Source organism: Bos taurus, chromosome 18 (assembly GCF_002263795.3).
Source record: "Bos taurus isolate L1 Dominette 01449 registration number 42190680 breed Hereford chromosome 18, ARS-UCD2.0, whole genome shotgun sequence".
Taxonomy (NCBI): domain Eukaryota; kingdom Metazoa; phylum Chordata; class Mammalia; order Artiodactyla; family Bovidae; genus Bos; species Bos taurus.
Genome location: NC_037345.1, coordinates 52,306,332 through 52,325,965, shown reverse-complemented (window position 1 = coordinate 52,325,965; position 19,634 = coordinate 52,306,332). Strand labels below are relative to the sequence as shown.

At 44.9% G+C, this 19,634-nt stretch overlaps 2 protein-coding genes and 2 pseudogenes across 12 annotated transcripts in view; all 4 read left to right on the top strand.

Annotated features, from left to right (window-relative positions):
- CEACAM20 (CEA cell adhesion molecule 20) overlaps positions 1-4,830 on the top strand; it is a 71,884-nt gene extending 67,054 nt beyond the window's left edge. For 3 of the 6 annotated variants that reach the window (XM_024979148.2, XM_024979149.2, XM_024979146.2), the window contains 4 exons: positions 263-324; positions 681-716; positions 1,507-1,617; positions 4,683-4,830. In XM_024979148.2, coding sequence (XP_024834916.1) covers positions 263-324; positions 681-716; positions 1,507-1,617; positions 4,683-4,736 — 263 coding nt within the window. In that variant the 3' untranslated portion in view covers positions 4,737-4,830. Of the gene's footprint in view, positions 1-262; positions 325-680; positions 717-1,506; positions 1,618-4,682 lie in introns of those variants that run through there. The other 3 variants (XM_024979147.2, XR_001494190.3, XR_001494189.3) reach the window with 3 other exon arrangements.
- ZNF180 (zinc finger protein 180) overlaps positions 1,532-19,634 on the top strand; it is a 26,675-nt gene continuing 8,572 nt past the window's right edge. The window contains 4 exon segments of one of the 5 annotated variants that reach the window (NM_001075644.2): positions 1,532-1,617; positions 8,778-8,807; positions 10,305-10,379; positions 18,957-19,031. In NM_001075644.2, the coding sequence (NP_001069112.2) occupies positions 10,329-10,379; positions 18,957-19,031 (126 nt within the window). In that variant the 5' untranslated portion in view covers positions 1,532-1,617; positions 8,778-8,807; positions 10,305-10,328. 5 annotated transcript variants of the gene reach the window in all.
- On the top strand, positions 4,929-7,923 carry LOC132342863 (small ribosomal subunit protein eS10-like; annotated as a pseudogene). Its single transcript, XR_009491434.1, has one exon. The product of XR_009491434.1 is annotated as a small ribosomal subunit protein eS10-like (transcript).
- Positions 18,954-19,634, top strand: part of LOC112442328 (large ribosomal subunit protein uL30-like) — a 24,954-nt pseudogene continuing 24,273 nt past the window's right edge.

Here is a 19,634-nt window from a genome sequence, read left to right as displayed (position 1 = left end):
GCTCAGTCACTTCAGTCATGTCCGGCTCTTTGCGAGCCCATGGACTGTAGCCCACCAGACTCCTCTGTCCATGGGATTTTACCCGCAAGAATACTGGAGTGGGTTGCCATGCCCTCCTCCAGGGGATCTTCCCAATCCAGGGATCAAACCCGTGTCTCCTGCATTGCAGGTAGATTCTTTACCGCTGAGACACTGGGGAGGCCCCTTCTTCCCTCATATCTCTCCCTAACTCCAGCCTTGGGCTGGCATTCACTTTCTCTAGGCTGGCCCATGCCTGTGTATGCCAATGCACCCGCCATTGAAGGACAGATACCAGTCAAAAAGGTGGGTAATTCTCCAGAGGCACCCCCTCTACTCCCCTGACTGTCCGGCACTTCCCAGCCCAGCAGGGCTGTTTTGTCTCACCTCTTGGGGTGGGGGTGAAGTTTAGGCATGTTCTCTTAAGGATGCCCAGTGGTAGCTTGGGTCCCTACTTTCTCTGGGGATCTCAAGACCTTCCATGGCTTTTTCATCTCTTCTCCTTGTTTTCTCTTTCACTTGACAATGCCTAACCTGGAGCCCGCTCTGGGAATCAGAAGAGATGTAACTGCCTCTGAGGCCTGAGCTATTTCCAAGAATTTCCAGGGGTGATCTTTTATCCCAGGCCTCAGGACCTCTTCACTATTTTCTTTTCCCCCCAGATGCTGCCAGTAGACCCTCCAGAGCAATTATATGAGGTAGGTTGGCCTTGCTTGATTTTATTAAAGAAGTTGCAAAGGAATACAATCTGAGGATGTTATATTTGACAAGTATGAGAAATCATCTTGTCTAAATCTTTCATTGAGCATTGCTGGGCCAGGAATGGGAAGCAAGTGGCTCTAGGCCTCACAGGGAGCTGGGCTAGGTTTCTTTTAAAAAATATATTTATTTGTTTATTTATGGCTGTGTCAGGTCTTAGTTGCAGCACGGCAGGGATGTGCGATCGTTGTAGTGTGGTTTTTTGTTGCAGCATGTGGGATCGTTGTAGTGTGGTGGGTTTCTCTATAGTTGTGGCTCGAGGGCTCCAGAATGCGTGGGCTCAGTGGTTGCAGTGTGGGCTTAGTCTCCCCAAGACCTGTGGGATCTTAGTTTCCCACCAGGGATCGAATCCACATCCCCTGCATTAGAAGGCGGATTCTTAACCACTGGACCACCAGGGAAGTCCCTGGGTTAGAGTCTAGGATTCTAGCTCCTGCCCTGTGCTGCTTCCGCTTCCAGTGCTTGCAGTGGGGTTGCAAATAAGCTAATACCGGCCTAACATGTGACGGGATGCAAAGGAAGTTTCGGAGTAGAAGTTGCAGACGTAGCCAGGTGAAAAGGAAGAGTCCTGGTCCTAGACCTACTTCTGCTTCTGATCCCTTGAGAGACCCTGGTTGGGAATCTCTTTGTCTTTGGATCTCTGAAGAGTGCACGTTGGCACTTTCCAGACGCTGTGGTTTTAAGACAAACTGCTTGTGGGCCCTAACTGATCTCTCTGTTCACTTGCAGCAGTTATCACCTCCCACCAGCCACAGCCGGTACTCTCATGGCCCCAGGAAGCCATCCTCCAATCCCTTGGTCCCAACTCCACAAAAAGAAAATGCAGAGTCAAACTATGAGGTATTTTTATGCCACACAGAGTCTTTGGACAGATGGACAGCTGCCACCAATCTCCCTTTTCCTCCTTGCTAAAGAGTCTGTAGGATAACCTATCACGAGATTTCCTTTCAAAAATCTTTTCAATCCCTTTGCACCCACTTCCATCCTCTCACTTTCTGGTTCATTTCATTCATTCCCTTCCTGTCCATCCATTTCACTCCATCCCATGTTCCCATCACACTTATTTTCACTCTACCCCTTTAACTTTCTATCCATTTAATTTCATTTATTCTCATTTTATTCCAACTGTTTCCTCTCCAGTCCATTTTTTTTTCATTCCATTCCACTCCCTCTCACTCCATTTCTTTCCATAAAATTCCTTTTATTTCCTTTCCATTTCTTCTGTTCCTCTTCTTACTTCCCATTCCATCCCTTGTCATCGCTTCCCACCACTCGGTGCATTCCTATGCATTCCATCCCATTCCATTCTACTTCATCCATTGTGTCAAGTTTTTTCTTTCTTCTTTCATTCCTTTCCATTCTTTCCCACTTCTCCCTGTTACCTTTTATTCCTTTTTATTTTTCCTTTGTAATCCCACCTGTTCATTTCTTCCACACTCCATTTATGTCTATTTTAATCCTGGTTATCACTTTGCCATGTCCATACCATAACTTTCATTTATTACTCTTATTATTTCACTTTCATTATTCTCTTATTTCATTTCCATTCTTCTCCTTCCTGTTCCTTATCACTCCTGTCCTTTCCACCCACATGTTTAATCCACTCCTTTCGTTCTGTCTCCTACTCGTCCACTCCTTTCTAGTCAGTGTCCTATTGACGTTCATTTCCATTTGGTCAGCTTTCATTTCATTCCACCACCTTCCATTTCTTCTCATTCTATTTCTTTTCATTCCCTTCTTTCTTTCATTTCCTCTTCCTCATCCCTTCCCCTGCCATTCAGTTCTGTTTCATTATTTTCTGTTCCCTTTCATTGCATTGTCTTCCATTCTATTTCTACTTTCAAAAAATTATTTTATTGACGTCTACTTGATTTACTTCACTGAGATAATGTGGTGTTATCTTCTTGTGTACAGAAAAGTGACTCAGTTATACATATATATTTGTATATATATGTACACACACACACACACGTAATAGTTTGCATCTGCTAATCTCCAACTCCCAATCCACCCCACCACCACTCTTCTGTTTCCTGTTCATTCTTCTTTAATCCATCCCACCCTGTTGTACCACATTCCATTCTGCTCCATTACCTGTCATATGAAGCATTCTCAAAAGATGTGAATGTTTAAATATCTTCAGGATTTTTAATAAGAAAAACAAACCCCGTGACAGTAGTTCAGATTAATTAAAGCGGGGATTAATTGAGAAAACACTGAGGAATCTCAGGTAACCAATGTCAGAAATTACTTGTGGGCCTTGTGGGGATTAGAATCAGGAAGTTTTTCTCTCTTATGGCTGCTTATTTTTTTTTTTTTAAATAAGGAAAAGTATTTATTTGTGCCTTGTACATTTTAATAAGGGTGGTTGCTCATTTTTGCTGATCAATGAATTTGTTCCATTCTCCTTGGTTCAGATTGAATTCCTATACAAACTTCCTGGTCACTGCTCCTCTATAACTTCAAATTATATATGACAACACCCTCTACTACTATCTAAGGGTTTCTAGGTTCAGATTCTTCAGAGGAGAAGCACAGTTGTTCAGGCCATTGTATGGATTGTGCTGACATTTGTCAGCTCTCTAATTAGCTGTGAACAGACACAGCCTCTTAGGTCCCTCTCTTCATCAGGCTCTAGGGGAAAGGAGTCTCATTTGTTCCTTTTTATCAGTGGAGCAAAAGCTCTTCGTGGAAATCTCACCCACTAAACTTCCTCTTATGTCTGCTTGGGTTGGGATGCTGTCGTGTGGCACTTGTTGCAAGGAAGGCTGAGAAAATTACCTGTTATCCTTCCCAGTCTCTCCAATAGAAGCAGGCAAGAGGGAAGATACAGGAGTGTCAAGTCAGCCTCCTCAGTGTCTGCTACCTTCTGAAGGGATGAGAAGGAGCAAACAATGCAGAGGGTTTGGAGTAGAGTGTTCTGAGTTGAGGAGCATCAGGTGAAAAGGTCCTGAAGTGAATGTATTTTTTTCTATTGTTGCATAAAGAATTACCACAAACTTAGCAGCTTAAAACAACACCCACTTATTATCTCACAGTTTCCTGGATCAGGAGTTCGGGCAATTCTCAGATGGGTCTTCTGCAAGGCTGCAAGAAAGGCATTGGCCAAGTCTCAGGTCTCATCTGAGGCTCTACTGGGAAGGGATCCACGTCTGAGCTCTTACGGTTGTTGGAAGCATTCAGTCCCTTGCAGGCTGTCATAATGAGGGCCTCAGTGTCTTACTGGCTGTCAGCTGGAGGCTGCATTCAGTCTTTTCAGTGCTTTCCATAGGCAGCTCAGAACATTGTATCTCGCTTCCTCAAAGCCAAGACAGATGTCACACTGTTATATAACAGAATCACTTAATGTAAGCAGATACCACCTGTCACCTTTGCCATATTCAAATGGTTAGATGTAAGTCACAGGTCTTGCCCTCAAGGGGAGGTCTGCATCAGGGCATGAAAATCAAGGGACTTCCCTGATGACTCAGATGATGAAGAATCCTCCTGCAATGCAGGAGACCCGGCTTTGAGCCCTGGGTTGGGAAGATCCCCTGGAGAAGGAAATGGCCATCCACTCCAGTCTTCTTGCCCGGGAAATCCCATGGACAGAGGAGCCTGGTATGCTACAATCCATAGGCTGGCAAAGAATCTGTCATGACTGAGGGACTAAGCACAGACGCATGCATGAATACCCACAGGTGAGGATTATGGGGGTCACCTTAGACTCTGTCCTCCACAATGGGGAAGCAAAGGCCATTCCAGGTATGGAAAGGTGTCAGCATGACTGAAGTACAATGAGAAAGGAAGCCCTTTGGAATTTTCAAGGTTGAGAAAGGAGAATGCCAGAGAGTTTGAGCCCCTACAGTAGGTAGCCCAGGAAAGCCCACCAGAACTGGAACTTACCTCTTCTCTTTGTGTAATAGGCGCTTGTGAATCCAGAACACAGCATCTACTGCCAAATCAACCGTTCCACCTAATGGAAGCAGAGATCCTTCCTCCAGAAATCCTAAAGAAGTCACGTTCAATCATATATTCAATGATGTTTATTAATACACATTATGTTCCAGCCATTCTCTTTGCAAACCTTGTGACATTCTGTTTCGATGTTTTTTCAGTCTCTAGACCCTAGCTCTCACCAAATCTTACGCTTTGGGCTCATGTTTCTTTAAAAGCAATAGAAACAAGTCAAAAGCCACCTAGAATTAAAGGACCAAGGTCTGATACCCAGAAGCTGGGGATCTCATAGTGTTTACTACATACATCATTGGTGGACAAAGCAGGCGGGGAGAAGTGTGAGCTTGAGTCAGCCCGAGTGGAGCATGGGATGTATCCATGGGTCAGACAAGCAGTGTCTTTTCACATCATGGTAGAGGATAAGGAACAAGGAGCTGTTAAGAGATGACAAGAGAAAACACAGAATGAAGCATGGGAATGAGGCACCTAGGGAGGTGCAGGCACGAGATGCTTTGAATCCCAAGAGACTCAGGGATGGAGAAGTGAGGATGAGATTTGCTAAAGGGAACAAGGAGTCCAGGATGACTCCCAGGTTTCTGGCCAGAGCAACTGGATGACAGTTTCTTCAGGCCACTTTCTGAAGCAACAGTGGGGAAGGAGTAAATCTGGGACAGAGAGAGAAATCAAGAATTTGGCTTGCACGTCAAGGATCAAGCAGAGAATCAAGCAGGCAAATGTTCATAACAGTCTAGGAAGCTCCCTTTCCAGCTCCAGCCCCAAATGCAGCAGCGGTCATGATGTTGATGCCCAAGAAGAACTGGATTGCCGTTTATGAACTCTTTTTAAGGAGGGGATGATGGTGGCCAAGAAGGATGTCCACATGCCATATCACCCAGAGCTGGCAGATAAGAATGTGCCCAATCTGCACGTCTTAAAAGCCATGCAGTCTCTCAAATCACGAGGCTATGTGAAGGAACAGTTTGCCTGGAGACACTTCTACTCACTTTGTTGGTACCTCACCAACAAGGGCATCTTCCAACCTGCCCCCTGAAATTGTGCCTGCCACCCAGCATCACAGACATCCTGAGACTGGCCAGCCACGGCCCAAGGTCTGCAGGGAGAGCGACCTGCAAGGCTCACGCAAGGGGAAGCTACAGACAAAAGAAACACCTACAGACAAAATGCCGTGCCCCCTGGTGCCCACAGGAAAGCTGAGGCTGGGGCTGGGTCAGCAACTGAATTCGTTTAGAGGTGAATTTGGTCACGGACGTGGTCAGCCACCTCAGTAAAGCTGAAAGAGATTGCTTTGTGTTGAATAAACCTGTAAACAGAAAAAATTTTTAAAAAGTCTACATAGAGCAGGGCTGGAAATATACATTAGGAGTTGTCAGTGGGATTTGAAGTTATGGGGTTAGATGAGATCTTGTGTCAAGGGTCCCCAGGACCACCCTCAGGCTCAATGATTTGCTAAAAGGATTCACAGGACCTCCAAGTTGTTATGACCATTGTTATGGCTCATGACAGCAAAAGGACAGAGAGTAAAATCAGCAAGAGGAAAAGGTACAGATGAAGTCTGGAAGAAACCATGTTCCTCAGTTTCCAGGAAGTTGACCAAGAAATAGTCCTTGGAAATAGGCTTTTTGGGGGGAATAGGTAGGGTTTGAGTAACTCAGACCTGCTGAGTTAACCTCTTCCCCTACAGATCCCAAAGACAGTAGATGACGACAGAGAAGAGTAGGGGCTGATAAACTAAGCATGGGTCCCTTCAACATTTATAGTTTGAGGTAGAGGATTCAGCAAAGGAAAAGGACTGTCCTTTTTATCCTGCTGAGAACTTCCTCCTTGCTTCCCCCGAATATCAGAGAGACAGATTACACTCTCCCTCTCCCTTATCTTTGTCTTTGAAGCAGATGAATTCATAACTTCCTTGTTCTTCCATAGATGTTGAGCCCTCACCCAACTCCTGGCCAATAGAACCTCAGTATGAAACTTGGGTCTCAGCCAATTCTCAAGCAACTGAGAGAGAAATCTCTGGGTTACAAGGTCATCTGTGTAGAGTGAGTTTCTGTTCCTCAGGAGTAGCTATTCCAAAGTCTGTAATATTCAGGTTAGGTCAGGGATTCAGGTGCTCTTGCAAGTAGATATTACCATCTTATTTGTTTTTAAAGAAAAAAAAAATGGCAAAACAGAAGACAAAGTCAGTTTTAAGCTATATAGTAGTAGTGTCTAAATATTCAGATTTAATGTCTGAATATCTTGAAGTGAAAAAAACAATGAAAACAAAAAAGTGAACAGAAAAAAGAGGAGATAACGCTCCAAAGACCCCATTGTGATTTTGTCTTATTATACTAAATCTGTAGATCAATCTACAAGGTTTTACCTCTTTACAACACAACCATTGTAATGTGGCGTTTGTATGTCTTTGATCTCAGTAGTTTTGAAGGCTTCTACTAATGTCTCTATATATTTTACTAAATTTATTTGTAGGGCTTCTTTTTTGCTTCTCTTATAAATAAATGTGAACCTTTCTCTGTCTTTTTTAAAAAATTTATTTTATTTACTGGCTGTGCTGGGTCTTCGTTACTCCTTGGGCTTTTCTCTAGTTGTGGTGAGCAGGAGCTACCCACTAGCTTTGGTACGTGAGCTTCTCTTGCTGAGCATGGGTTCTAGGGCCCACAGGCTTCCATAGTTGCAGTTCCTGGGCTCTAGCACAGGCTCGATAGATACACTCCATAGATACACTCCATGGTAAGTGGGATCTTCCTGGAACAGGGATTGAACCCATGTCTTCTGCATCGGTAGGCGGATTCTTTATTGCTGAGCCACCAGGGAAGCTCCTTTCTCTGTCTTGTTTGTAAACTAAATATTGCTTTTGTAGAGGAAAGATGCTGGTATGTGGGCAAGGAGCAAATTGTGTAATGTAGAAATTAAGAGCATGGATTCCAGAGTCAGACTTTTCTCTTTAATTGTGGTAAAAGTCACATAATTTAAAACATACTAGCTTAACTATATTTAACCATACAGTTCAGTGGCACTAAGTGCATTGATATTATTGTGAAAATCTCAGCGTCTTCCATGTCCCGAATTTTTCACCTTCCTAAACTGAAACTGTCCCCATCCCATGTTTCTACCAATGTACTTTGCAGAGTCAGACTTCTTGAACTCAAATACTAATTCTGCCCTTACAATACAACCTGTTACTTAATATTACTGGGCTTCAGTTTCATTTTTTGTAAAAGGGAGTATCTGGTTTAAAATACCGGTAAGGAAGAGATGAAATTACTATCTGTAGATGACTGGCTCACTAGAGAAGCCAGGAAAATAAAATGGAATACTATGAGAATTCAGAACATTTCAGTAGGTTAACCAGATACAAAATAAATACTTAAAAAAAAAAATCAACCACAATAACCAGCTATAAGAAACTTTGGGGGGTAGAGATTACATTTCAAACAGCAATAATTTTTTGTTGTTAAAGTCAGATTTACGTGAGGAAAACTACAGTTTCTTGATAGTATTAAAAGAGAAAGCTTAAAAATAAAGCTGTATGAAAACACGTTTCCAACCGCATCCCGTTTTCACTGTCACTCCTGAACGTCTAGCCGAGCCCAGGGCCGGCCTTTCCCAAGACAGCCACTTCCCACGCATCGGTCTTTTGGCCTCCATTTCCTAGTCTCAACGCCGCGCAAAAACTCGGACGCGCACACTCTCACCCCTCAGCCGCTAATTCAGTTTTCACTCCTGGTTCTTGTGTGGCCACCTCCCGAGTCCACCCCGGGTATGAAGCTGGAAACACCCCACAATTACCGCCCGCACCGCCGAGGCCTTCTGGGAATTGTAGTTCCGGCTCGCAGAGTCCAAACGCACTTCCGGGTTCGGGCAGAAGTGCAGCCATTGTCCCGTGCGCGGACGCTTGCAATCTACGTGCACCTCGGCCCTTTGGCGGTTAAGCCGAGCGGCCTTGTGGATGCCGACTAAGGGAGGGGATAGAACTAGCTTAAGCCTAGTCTGTCGTGTGCAGAGTCGTGGTAGAGAATTGCCTAACCGAGCTCGTCTTGCCGCAGAGCGGTGGTGGGCACTGAAGCTGTGACAGGCCCTGCCTGGACCTCGAGCTGGTGGACTCTCAGGTTGGTGAGGGGGCGGGGCAACGCCGGGTGCCTGGTGCGCGCATGCGCAGGGTCTGGGCGGGTGGCTGGGACGGAGTATGTGGGTGGGCGATCTGGGACCTGCGTGGGCGGTGCTTCAGCCTCAGATTACAGAAGTTGGTGGTGATGCTGGGGCAACTGCAGATCCCGGTACTGTGCTCTGCGCGCGTCCCAGGTGCGACGCACGTAGGGGCCTGGGGAGATTGGTGGAGAAAGCGGTTTGGGTGCAGGTTCAGGGTACAGCTGCATTATGAACTCACACTGTACTGTTTGAGTGAGGATCCAGGGGTGCTGAGGGATGGGTAAGAGAGAGCAATGGGGCAGAGATGGCTTGTGGAGGCGGGGATTTGCCAGGAACTGTTCGAGTCTCAGACCCAGAAACTTCGAGCCGGTACGCAGACAACAGGTCCACATTAAGGGCCTAGGAGGGGCTAGCAGGTACTATGCTTGTCAGGGCGCCCCCCAGCCCCATGCTGGCCACGTTTTGGATTCAGCGGTGAGGACACCGGGTTGATGGGGGGCCCAGGAGGATTTTGAGTGGTGGGGAGTCTGGGCTGGTACTCTTCTGGTAGGGGCCCACCGATCCCAGGAGGGAGGAGGTCGTGGGTGCAGCTGAGCTCTGTGCGTATGCTTGGCTTTTTGAACAGGAAGTGAGAGGCAATCGCCAGGTGCTGGAGGGTCAGTGGAAGGATAGGATCCTGGGAGGGGCACGGCTAAGTAATGAACTTCACGCAGTTAATCAGGTATTTGACTGTGGATCATCAAGCCCAGGGGGCTACATGGTGGCTCAGTGGCTGCAGTGCAGGAGACAAAGGTTCGATCCCTGGGATGGGAAGATGCCCTGGAGAAGTGAATGGCAACCCACTCGAGTATTCTTCCCTAGGAAATCCCATGGACAGAGGAGCCTGTGGGTTTACAGTCCATGGGGTTGCAAGAGTTGGACATGACTTAGCAAGTAAACAACAACAACATCAAGGCCAGAGCCCTGCTCTTTGCCTTAGGAAGAAGTGCTGATTTGGGTCTGCAGATTCAGGTTGAGGGTGGCAGGTGGACACTAGGGGATCCTCAGTGTGCTGGGTGTTTGTGGGGGTGGGGGGTGTCCCAGGATCCAGTGGGACAGAGACTGATTCATGCTGCAGATTTTGGTGATGGGTGTAAGGTGGAGCTCGGGCACATGGTGGGCTTCCAGGTAGGTGGCCCAGAGGCCCCAAACACTGGACCATCCAGTGGAACTGCAGAGTCTTGGCCTGGGAGAGGGACTAGCGACTCTAGGTACAAGCATAGCTATTCAGGCAAGACTCTATCTGGGCAGGAGCTTCTAGAAACACAGTTGCCATGGAGACTGCATCCCCGAAGCAGAGGCTGATGGTGGGGTGTGGCCCACAGTGGACCTACAGGAGGATGCTATACTCAGGGCTTCTCCTCTTGCAGCTCAGGATCTCAGGTCCCTGCCTGTGCCTGGAGGAGAGTATGGAAGAGCAGGATGAGAAGCCCCAAGGGTCCCTGAAGGTCTGCGTGCAGGTGAGTGGAGCTTCCCTTCTCCTGGGAGACCAGAGTTTGCTCCCCCTATGCCTCACAGTCTGATCCTCTGGGCATGGGAGGAGGGAGCATGTCTGGCTCTCTTTGTCATGTTTTGGGGCTTCTGGTCCCTCCCAGTCAGCAAGCTTCTCACACTTTTTCTACATTTTATGGAGCTCCCTACTCTTCCTCACCCTTTTACCCAATAACTCTTTCTGGAAGGAATTTGGCATCTCGTATCAAAAGCCCTGGGCTTCCTTGGTGGTCAGTGGTAAAGAATCTGCCTGCCAGTGTAGGACATGTGAGTTCAGTCCCTGGGTGGGAAGATGCCCTGGAGAAGGAAATGGCAACCCACTCCAGTGTTCTTGCCTAGGACATTCCATGGACAGAGGAGCCTGGCGGGCTACAGTCCATAGGGTTGCAAAGAGTTGGACACAGCTGAGCAACTAAATGACAACAATGTAAAGCCCTTAGGCTACTGTTTCCCTCTTGACCAGCAACTCACAGCTTTGCTTGGGAATGAGCAGTTGGAAAGAAATTTCAAGAATATTCAATGTAAGAAGAGAGTTAAATGAGTTATAGTAAAACCTTGAATGGAATTCACTGTAGATACTGATAGGCTGAAAAGATATTTATGATCTGGGTTAAGTAAATAGCATTTCAAAATGCTTTTTATAAAGGGGTATAATTTGTATGTACGTGGAAAATATGTTATAAATTTATCAGTTAACAAAGATTATCTGTAAGTTGTATTCCGAATGACTTTCTGTTTTCATTTAGCTCTATTTTTGTCCTTTTATGCAGTGCATTTTAAGTCTAGGAAATAAACAGTTTAAAGCATTTTCCTACAGCACATCTTCTTTGAGAACATTTCATTTCTTTAAAATGTTAAATTAGGGGAGTTCCCTGGTTGTCCAGTAATTAAGACTTCTCCATCCAATGCAGGGGGTGTGGGTTCAATCCCTGGTTGGGAGAGCTAAGATCCCCCATGCCTCCCAGCCAAAAAAACCAAAACATAAAACAGAAACAATATTGTAATACCTTCAATAAAGACTTTAAAAATGGCCCACATCAAAAAAAAAAATCAAACTTAAAAAAAAAATTAGTTAAATTAGAATTTCACCTTTCCCTTCCTGAACAGTTCAGTCCTGAAGCTGTTAGGTGGAGCAGAGCCAGTTAGGCGTCTGCAGCTAAGGGAGGGCTACCTACCATGGGGCGTCACAGCCTGATCAGGGTGATGAGGGTGTCCATGTGTGGGGACGTCAGTGACCAAGCAGGGTGAGGATGGTGGCATCAGGAGTCCGAGCCCAGGTCAGGTGAGGTAAGTGCCCATACAGAGGAGGAGATGCTCGTTTGGGGTGACAGGAACAGAAGTGGTGAGAAGGACTTCCCGGGAGTGGATGCACCAGTGTGGGTAGCCCAAGTGCAGTGGGGGTGTCCACGCAAGGGCTGGTCCGGCCTGGGGTGTCCGAGCCACAGCAGGGTGAGACAGGCACCCGTGTTTGGGGGTGGAGGTGCATCCTGGTGTGGCATGTCACAGCCTGAGCAGGCAGAGAGTATCTACATGTGAGAGTGCCCCAACGTGGAGTATCAGAGCTCAGGCAGGATGATAAGGGCATCAACACAGAGGCCACAGCCAAGTGGCACGTGAGAAGAGGCCTGCAGAGTCAGAGCCCAGGCAGCATGACAAGGGCTTTTTGGCAGAGGCCGGCCTCCTGTGGGGCAGCAGAGTCCTGGTGGGCCAAGGGGTGCCTGTGTGGGAGAGAGCGTGGCAGTGGAAATGGGAGATCAGTTACTTACAGAGGAGTTGATCAGATAAGTAAATCTAAAAAGGGTCATGGTGAAACCACTTTAGGCCAATCCTAAGGGAAATCAACCCTGAACATTCATTGGAAGCATTGATGCTGAAGCTGAAGCTCCAGTATGTTGGCCAGCTGATGTGAAGAGCTGTCTCACTGGAAAAGACCCTGATGCTGGGAAAGATTGAGGGCAGGAGGAAAAGGGGGTGGCAGAGGATGAGATGGTTAGACAGCATCACCAATTCAATGGACGTGAATTTGAGCAAACTCCAGGAGTCAGTAGAGGACAGAGAAGCCTGGTGTGCTGTAGTCCAGGGGGTCACAAAGAGTCAGACATGACTTAAGAACTTAACAACAACAACAGAAACCGCTGGGTGGCATTTCTGGGGCTCCAAGGAGCTCCAGTTCTTTCTATCTCAGCACAGTGAGGCAAAGTGATAGCTAAAAAAGTGACTTATTAGGATAGGACACTTGTGAGGCTTACAAGCAGGCGGGCGAGAGGGGGCCATGCCCCTGAAACTTAGTGGGCTACAGTTTTATAATCAAGGGAAAAGTGAGGAGGGGGAGAGGACCACCTTCCTCCTTCTTGAGTAGATGTCATGCTTCTATCATTAACTCCTCCTCCACATTGGGCAGGGAAGTTTTCTTGTCCCTACATGGTCATGGGACTATCATGGCGCAGTGGAAATGAACAAAAGAGATTATGCTCTTTTGCATAAGGGTAAGTAACATATGAATTGATGCTTTTGAACTGTGGTGTTGGAGAAGACTCTTGAGAGTCCCTTGGACTGCAAGGAGATCCAGCCAGTCCATTCTAAAGGAGATCAGTCCTGGGTGTTCTTTGGAAGGAATGATGCTAAAGGTTAAACTCTAGTACTTTGGCCACCTCATGCAGAGAGTTGACTCATTGGAAAAGACTGATGCTGGGAGGGATTGGAGAAGGGGAGATTGGAGAGGAGGAGAAGGGGACGACAGAGGATGAGATGGCTGGATGGCCTCACCAACTCGATGGACGTTTGAGTGAACTCTGGGAGTTGGTGATGGAGAAGGAGGCCTGGTGTACTGCAATTCATGGGGTTGCAAAGAGTCGGACACGACTGAGCAACTGAACTGAACTGAAATAACATATGCTCATGCTAAAAATGGTACATTGTCTCAGGTTTTAGTAAACAGAATGTCACCATTTACTTATATTTTTGTTTTTGTGTACACAGAGGAGCGTGTCATAGGAATCATTAACTCACTGAGCTCGCCTATCAGGATGCGGGTCTCACACCACCATTCTTTTATTCTTTTGGGGGCGTGTCTCATATGCTCCTGCTGCCTGGTTTTGTTGCTAGGCAAGCGTGCTTTCTTGAGTGATCATTAACTTACAGGGGTCTCCTATACATTTTTCTTTACTTAAATCCCCTAGTGGGATTAACTGTTTAATTACCTACTTTGTCCCTTTACTCTGTTCCCTATCAGTGGGAGGCACATGAATGTTTTGATTTCCCAGTGCATATCAGAGTTACGTGTACACTATACTGGAGTCTGTTAAGTGTGCAGTAGCACTGTGTCTAAATAAGCAGTGTTTTTGTTGTTTAGTTGCTAAGTTGCATCTAACTCTTTTGCAACCCCATGGACTGTAAACCTGCAGGCTCCTCTGTCCATGGGATTTCCCAGGCAAGAATACTGGATTGGGTTACCATTTCCTTCTCCAGGGGATCTTTCTGACCCAGGGATCAAACCCCAGTCTCCTGCATTAGTAGGCAGATTCTTTACCTCTGAGCCACCAGGGAAGCTCCATAACAAGGTACACACCTTAATTTTAAAATATCTTACTGCTTAAAAATTGCTAATCAACATCTGAGCCTTCAGCAAGTCATAATCTTTTTGCTGGTGGAGGGCCTTGCCTCATTGGTGGCTGCTGACTGATTGGGGTGGTGGTTGCTGAAGGTTAGGGTGGCTGTAGCAATTTTTTAAAAGAAGGTAACAGTGAAATTTGCCTTATCAATTGACTTGTTCATTTATGAACAGTATCTCTGTAGCCTGCAGTGCCGTCTGGTAGCATTAACCCACATAACTGAAAATATAACTTCTTTCGGAATAGGAGTCAATCCTCTCATCCTCCTGCTGAGTTATCAACTAACTTCAGGTCATATTCTAATTCCTTTTTTTTTTTTTTAGGTTTTCTTTCTTTCTTTCTTTCTTTTGGCTGCACTAGGGTCTTCGTTGCTGTGCACGGGCTTTCTCTAGTTGTGGAGAGTGAAGCTACTCTCTAGTTGGGGTCCGTAGGCTTCTCACCGTGGTAGCTTCTGTTGCGGAGCACAGGCTCTAGGGCCCTTGGGCTTAGTTGCCCCACGACTTGTAGGATCTTCCCGGACTAGGAATTGAACCCGTGTCCACTGCTTTGGCAGGCAGATTCTTAATCTCTGGACCATCAAGGAAGTCCAATACTTTGTTGTCATTTCACCAGCGTGTTCACCAGGAATTGATTCCAACTCAAGAAACCACTTTTCTTTACCCATCCTTAAGAAACCATTCCTCATTCATTAAAGTTTTTTTCCATGAGATTGCAGCAATTCAGTCCCATCTTCAGGCTCCACTTCTAATTCTAGTTCTCTTGATATTTTCACTTCATCTACAGTGACTTCCTCCACTGAAGTCTTGAACTCCTCAAAGTCATCCATGAGGGTTAGCATCAGCTTCATCCAAATTCCTCGTCCCATAGGTCTCCTGGAGGAGGATATGGCAACCCACTCCAGTATTCTTGCCTGAAAAATCCCATGGACAGAGGAGCTTGACAGGCCACAGTCCATGGGGTCACAAAGACTCAGACATGACTGAGCATGTGTGCATGCGCATGCACACGCACACACAAATAAATCTCCTTAATAGCATCTAGACTGATGAATCCTTTCCAGAAGATTTTCCACACACACACACACATACACACACACACACACACACACACACACCACATACACACATGAATCTCCTTAATGGCATCTAGACTGATGAATCCTTTCCAGAAGATTTTCAATTTTCTTTGCCCAGATCCACCAGCAGAATCACTGTCTTTGGCAGCTATGACCTTATGAAATGCATTTCTCAAATAAGACTTGAGAGTTGAAGTGATCCCTCTTCATGGGCTGCAGAATGGAAGTTGTGTTAGCTGGCATCAAAACAACATTAACCTCATTGTACATCTCCGTCAGAGCTCTCAGGTGAGCAGTAATATTTTGAAAAGAATCTTTCCTTCTGAGCAATAGGTCTCAACAGCAGGCTTAACATGTTTGGTAAACCATGTTGTAAAGAGATATGCCATCATCCAGACTTTGTTTTTCAATTTATAGAGCACAGGCAGAGTGATTTAACATAATTTTTAAGGGCCCTAGGATTTTCGGAGTGGTAAATGAGCGCTGGCATGAAATTAGTCACCAGCTGCATTGGTCCCTAACAAGAGAGTCAGCCTGTCCTCTGAAACTTTGAAGCCAAACATCGATTCTCCTCTCTAGCTAGGAAAGTCCTAGATGGTATCTTATTCCAGTATAAGGCTGTTTTGTCTACATGAAAAATCTGTTGTTGAGTATAGCCACCTTCAGTAACTACTTAGCTAGATCTTCTGCATAACTTGCTGCGGCTTCTTCATCAGCACTTGCTGTTTGTCTTTGCACTTTTATGTCACAGGAAACAGCTTCTTTCCTTAAACCTTATGAACCAATCTCTGGTAGCTTCAAACTTTTCTTCTGCAGCGTCCTCACCTCTCTCAGCCTTCACAGAATTTAAGGGATAGCATGTTACTGTGGATGAGGTTTTGGCTGAAGGGAATGTTGTGGCTGGTTTGATCTTCTCTCCAGAATACTCACTTTCTCCATATCAGAAATAAAGCTGTTTTGCTTTCTTGTGTCATCCGTGTGCTCACTGGAGTAGTGCTTTTCATTTCCTTCAAGACCTTTTCCTCTGTATTCAGAACTTGGCTGTTTGGTGCTAGAGGTCTCGCTTTCGGCCTGTCTCAGCTTTCACATGCCTTCCATGTTAAACTTAATCCTTTCTAGCTTTTAAATTGAGAGACATGAAATTTGTCCCTTTCACCTGAACACTTAGAGGCCCCTGAAGGGCTATTGATTGGCCTAATTAAATATTGTTGTGTTTCAGAGAATTAGGAATCCTGAGGAGAGGGAGAGAGACAGAGGAAGGGCTAGTCAGTAGAGCAGTTAGAATCTACACAACATTTATGGGTTAAATTTGCCCTCTTATATGTGGGCACGATTCTTGACATCCCAGAACAATCACAATTTTGTTGTTGTTTAGTGGCTGAGTCCTGTCTGACTCTTTGCAACCCCATGGACTGTAGCCTACCAGGCTTCTCTGTCCGTGGGATTTCCCAGGCAGGAATACTGGAGTGGGTTGCCCTTTCATTCTCTAGGGGATCTTCTGGACCCAGGGGTTGAACCGAAGTCTCCTGCATTATAAGAGGATATTTTACAGCTAAGCCACCTGGGAAGCCCCAAACAATCACAATAGTAACATCAGAGATCACTGATCACAGATCACCATGACAAATACAGTAATACTTAAAAAGTTTTAAATGTTTTGAGAATTAATGACATGTGACATACAGACAGGAAGTGGGCAGATGCTGTTGGCAACATGGAACCAGTAGCTTCGCTTGATGTGATGTTGCCACAGACTTCAGTTTGTAAAAGGCAGTATCTGTAAAGCACAATAAAAAGAGATACGCCTATTCTTGAAGGGACTGTCAGTTGACGGATTGAGTCATTATACTCGGTAGTAAAAACTTCAGGAAGCCACAAAGGAATTGCCTTGTTTCAAAGTGATTATTCAAGAGGAAACATTTTTTGCTGTTTTTTTTTTTTTTCTATATTGAATATAGGAAAACAAATGTCGTTTAAAAATGGATACAGTGTTGAAACACAGACTGTGAACTTGTCCCTCAATTCTGCGTTTCCAAAATACAACTGCTTTTAATGCTTTTGAGACTGTCTTTCCAGACTTTTCTGTGCTTATTTATATTCTATAAAAATTTATTCATAGTCCATATGCTGTTCTTAATTTTTTTTTTACTCAACAATATGTTACAGACATCTTTCTGTCATTTGTATGCCTCAATCCATGCAAATCTATCTTTTCTTCTCTTGGCTGCTGAAGAGTAGTCAGTTACCTGGATGAAGCATAATTTATTTAAATAGGCACTTACTAATGGACACTTAATCCCTCCTCCCATTTTTGCTATGTTAATGTAACTTTTTAATGAGGTTTCTTGTTTTCTGGGGCTAGAGGGGAGGGCGGGACTGTGCTGCACAGTTTGCAGGATCTTCGTTTCCTGACCAGGGACTGAACTCAGGCCACGGTAGTGAAAGTCCTAAGTCCTAACCACTAGACTGCCAGGAGATTCCCTAAGTGTATTTTCTGTTATTTCCTAAGGAAATGCTTTCAAGTAGACTTATTGGCTATTACATATTTTTAAACATTACCATTAAAAAACAAACATAAAGGCAAAGAGTATATATAAAAACTGATAAGATCGGGATAAAGTGTGTACCCGAGTTAAAAATGTGGATCTAATATCAGTTTCATGGTTTTGACAGTGTTCTGTGGTTGTATACGATACTATCATTGGGGGAAACTGGGTGAAGCAGACACAGGAAGTCTGTTTTATTTTTGTAACTTCTTGTGAGTATTTAACTATTTCCAAGTAAAATGTTATTTAAAAAAATATATCGCCAATCCAGGAAGGTTGTATCAACTTAAAACTCCACTAAGAGTATATGAATATGAATCTCTTAAATCGTGGGCCACCAGGGCAGAGGTCATCAGCAACAGGCCCAAGAAATAGTCCATGTGGTTGGGATATTGGTTACATACAGGGGTTTGAGCAAAGAAGTAAATATAAATAGAATAATGGGATCCAGGTAAGGAGGGTAAAAATATAGAAAGCAGGGAGGCCAGAATAAAATGTGTTGTTAAATTGGAAATATCAGTGTGAATTTATGGTCTCTAATGGGCAGAGATAGTTATAGAAATAGAGATGTGATTTTATCTGATTGAAAGAGATGAGCATCTTTTTGTGTATTCACTGGCCGTTTTATTTCTTCATAGTTGGGTTTCCTGTGCATTTTCCTTTGTCCATTTTTCGGTTGAAGCTACCTTTTTCTTTCTTTTTTAAAAAATATGTATTTATTTGGCTGTGTTGGATCTTAGTTGTAGCATGTGGAATCTAGTTCCCTGATTAGGGATTGAACCTGGGCCCCCTGCATTGGGAGCTTAGAGTCTTAACCACTGGACCACCAGGGACGTCTCTACCTTTTTCTTCCTGATTTGGAAGAAATCGTAACAGCATAGATTCTTATCGGTGGTATTTTTTGCCAAACATTTTATGAAGTTAATTTGGTGTTCTTTTCCTTTATCATTCTTCAGTCATGCTGTATTCCATCCTATTTGCTTACAATTCTGTGTTCCAGGAATTCAGGCAGGGCCCAGCTGGACAGTTCTTTCCTTCTATATGGTGTCTGGGGTCACTCAACTCCATTCAGCTGCTAACTGGGCTGGTCTGAAAGATGCACAGAGATAGCAGGCCATGTCTTGTGCCTCAGTGCTCCTCTGGGTATCCCATGTCTCTCCCCACGTGGCCTACCTGTGCTTACCGGTGGGAAGGAGCAGAAGTTTTGTTGGTGGGATGTGTTAAAACAGGTGGTCTACTGGGTCCTAGCCAACTCACAGTGGGCATTTTGAGCCCTGATTATTCTCCTTTTTCTCATCTGCTCTGCCTTCTCAGGACTCTCTGCTTCCTCAGGAGATTATCATCAAGGTTGAGGGAGAAGATGCCCGGTCACTGGCCGTCCCATCCCAGGTGAGTTGGACAGGGCCTTTGTGTCTTTCGATTGAGAAATGTGCATGGCTGACAGGCAGCAGAAGCCACATTGAAGTGAACTGATTAGAAAATGATTAGAAAATGAGGAAATTGAGATGAATGGATACTTTTTACACAAAGTTGGTTATAATGCAAGGAGAGTGATAACTGCATGGAAACTTGAGAGTGAGTATTGTCATTTTCTTCCCTCTAAAGGTTTGAAAGAATTTGGCTTGGTTTAAATGGTTGCAGGACAGAGTAAGTGAAAAAAAATTCAGGGTCAGGAGAGAGAGAAGCTACAACTATAAAGCAGAACTCACAGATACAAAGAACAAGTGGTTACTAGTGCTGGAGGTGGCGGAAGCTGAGGGGAAGAATTGGGAGGTATAAAGTATGGAGTATAAGACAGGCCTGAGGGTAGATTATACAACATGGGCAATACAGCCAATATTTTGTAATAACTGTAAAGGGAAAGTAACCTTTCAAAATTGTATAAAAATTAAAAATAGCCATTAAAAAAACAGTCCTTGATTAGTGTCAGGGGAATTAATTCAGAACATATGTGAATGCATTGGCTCTGTTAGAGGAAGAAGGGCTCATATA